This window comes from Pinus tabuliformis, chromosome 1_1, assembly GCF_031772625.1.
Source record: "Pinus tabuliformis cultivar Carrire ecotype Pingquan chromosome 1_1, CPIR1, whole genome shotgun sequence".
NCBI lineage: Eukaryota > Viridiplantae > Streptophyta > Pinopsida > Pinales > Pinaceae > Pinus > Pinus tabuliformis.
This window is the reverse complement of record NC_142297.1, coordinates 579,580,769-579,583,919: the sequence shown is the minus strand read 5'-3', so window position 1 is coordinate 579,583,919 and position 3,151 is coordinate 579,580,769. Positions and strand designations below refer to the sequence as shown.

The following is a 3,151-nucleotide window of genomic DNA, read 5'->3' as shown; positions in this document are numbered from 1 at the left end:
ATCACCATTCCACTTTTAACCTTTTTTCAAGTTTATGTTTTGGTCAATTCTATCTAAAATCCAGCAAAATCTACACAATTCAAATGCAGAAAAGACTTTCAAATAATTGAATCCATATTAATATCTTAATAAAATTAAAACAAACCATATTAATATCTGAATTATAATACAATATTTACATTTATTAATAATTATAATAGCAAATTCACTTCTATCCTATCAATTCTACTCTACCAGGAAAAAATTTCAAATAATTAAATCCATATTAATATCTTAATAAAATTAAAACAAACCATATTAATATCTGAATTATAATACAATATTTACATTTATTAATAATTATGGTAACAAATTCACATCTATCTTATCAAATCTAATCTACACCCTGTTGGGCAAACACAAATTGTCAATACAGTCTCCTGTCCTTTTCTAGAGACAATGCTTGTCAATTCCCAACTAATACTTTGCTAGTTACTAACCCTAAAACCCTCTACTTGCCAATTCCCAACTAATCATCCAGTGTTCACTGCGCCTGAAAAAAGATTACCTCACCCATAAAATGAAGTCTCCGAAACTGTAATCAATTATTACGGGGAAATGGAGATAAAGGAAAACCTCCTGTTTTCTAATTGACCAGATGCTACGTTTGATAATTACACCTGATCAAAATAAAGTAAATAAGAAGTTTAGAGGTTATTCATATCGAGAGGGAAGTTTGGAGATTCTTCTATGTAGATTTCCTTAATCGTCTTATTGGTATTTTAACCCCTAACTTTGATACAAATCGCTTCAAATTAAGAGAAATCAGTATCACCATGACATGTTTTTCTGCGAAGGGAGGTGCAATGGTTCTTCGGATAAAATTTATTCCTCGGTCGCACTTTCCCCACCCCATACAGTATGATGGTGTGATCCAGTACAATCGTACTTTGTAATATCCCATACAGAAGGATTGAGTTTCGTTTCTATCCACTCTGTGCTTAAGCTCCACGGAATGGAAGTTCTTAGCAGCCTGATATTCAGGCAAAATCTGATACTCTGTATATGTGAGCTTAAAAATATTAAGCACTATGTCGTAAGTCAATCGTTGACATATTAGCTTTGTCATTTTTCATTTTTGTTTAAGAATACATATGTGAGAGACTGTATCTGAACATACAACTGCAAGATCAAGATGAGATTAATTGAGATTAGGTAAATTTGAATTGATATTACTAAAAATTCAATATCATGGACATGGCTATTTCATCTCCTGTACTCAGCCCTCAGTTTGGTTTTTACAGTCCCTCTGATGGCCAAGGAATGGCAACCTGGATTGATTCCAATAATGTCAGAAGCATTTCTGAACACTTGTGGAAGTCCAACTTCCATGGTGTTAATCAGCTATTCTCTGATTTTCATGAATCTAATGGAACAAGGTTACAGTGGGATATGGGTATAACTGAAGAAGATAATGGGTTCGAGGATGAACGCTCGGATGAATTCAGAATGTATAAATTCAAGGTGGTTATATGCACGAGAGACACAAGCCATGATTGGACACAGTGCCCTTTTGCTCACAAGGGAGAAAGGGCTAGAAGGAGGCACCCAAGTCTGTACAGTGGAGAAACTTGTGTGGATTACAAGAAAGGATATTGCAGGAAGGGCTTAACTTGTGAATTAGCTCATGGTTTGTTTGAAAGCTGGCTGCATCCTCACAGATACCGAACAAAGCGTTGTAAGGATGGTGTGAATTGTAATAGAAGGGTATGTTTTTTTGCACATAGGGATGAAGAAATTCGTTTGCCAACAATACCAAGTTCTCCTAAAATGAAGGTTCATAAGAATTACACTATTATTCCTCGCAATAGGTCTCCCCCTACCAACGTTGTTATACCACATATTTATAATGCTATTAGTCAGGATGTTGTTAGAAGCCCTAGAGGTGTTCATGCAACACAGATGCTGCTGAAGTCCTTATACATGGATACCCCATTGCAGTATAATTCTCTTTCTCCAAGCTCAAGTTCTGTTTCATCAGGATCTTTTCCTGGTTCCAGCTTAGGATCCCCAGGTTGTGATGTGGGAGATGTAGTTACTGCTTTTAAAACTGTGAATCTGCAAGATGAAATTTACAAAATAAATCAATCTGTTTCCCAGAATTATGTTAAGGAGGATGATCAGTATTCATCTGAAAGTGTTGTTCTTTGTGGGCTTCATCCATTGGAATCAGGAAAGAAGCTAAGGGTTGAGATCTACAGAAAGTTCTGGAAAGACCAAGTACAGAAGGAATATAATACATCTGTTGTCGATCAGCCAGATATTGCATGGGTTAGCGAGCTGGTTGAGGAGCCATCAAAAACTGAATCTGGGCATATTTTTAAGGAATTAAAAAAGGTATATTACTTTCTGAATTTCCGTTGGTTTGTTGAGAAATAATAAGTTAAATTTGCATAGATTCATCTAAATACTGATATCTATCAGAACTAAGTTAAATGGATCTATGCTTATATTTGATATGCCTTTGCTGGCCTCAGTTCATGTTCAAAGATTTACAGTCTTTAACACAGCAATGCCATAACTTCTTTTATGTGGACTATGATGTGATTTTAACACAGCAGTGCCATAACTTTTTTTATGTGGACTATGATGTGATTTACAGGGATTGTAGAGTTTCAGCTGAAGATTTCCAGTCGTTGCCAGAATGTTTAAATTGCAGCCATGGTAGTTAATGATAACATTTCAAAACATAATTTTGTAGAATAAAATCTTAACCAATTTTACAAATTGGTATGATATGCTTTCATCAAAGTTGTCCCGTGTTAGTCAAAATATTTAACTAGAAAACTTGCTTGACCTTACATGGTTGAGGGTATGGAAACAAAAGAGACCATAGTTCTTGCACCATGTCATGGCATATATATGAGGTTGCCTTGATTTATGTAAATTACAGTCTAGATGGACAGTCAGGTCCATCATATAATAATGTTTATAAATCTGAGTTTAATTTGCTTGACCTTACATGGTTGAGGGTATGGAAACAAAAGAGACCATAGTTCTTGCACCATGTCATGGCATATATATGAGGTTGCCTTCATTTATGTAAATTACAGTCTCAATGGACAGTCAGGTCCATCATATAATAATGTTTATAAATCTGAGTTTAATTTGT

General features: G+C 34.9%; 1 protein-coding gene across 2 annotated transcripts; it reads left to right on the top strand.

The window, feature by feature from the left end:
• Positions 1–766: 766 nt before the first annotated feature.
• LOC149214573 (zinc finger CCCH domain-containing protein 20-like) lies at positions 767–3,151 on the top strand. 2 transcript variants are annotated; one of them, XM_089390928.1, is made up of 3 exons: positions 767–1,075; positions 1,284–2,376; positions 2,642–3,151. In XM_089390928.1, the coding sequence occupies exons 1-3, from the start codon at positions 1,071–1,073 to the stop codon at positions 2,648–2,650; spliced, it is 1,107 nt and encodes a 368-aa protein (XP_089247054.1). In that variant the 5' UTR covers positions 767–1,070; the 3' UTR covers positions 2,651–3,151. The 2 variants fall into 2 exon arrangements, with proteins under 2 accessions (XP_089247054.1, XP_089247053.1); XM_089390927.1 differs by having other exon boundaries at positions 768–2,376.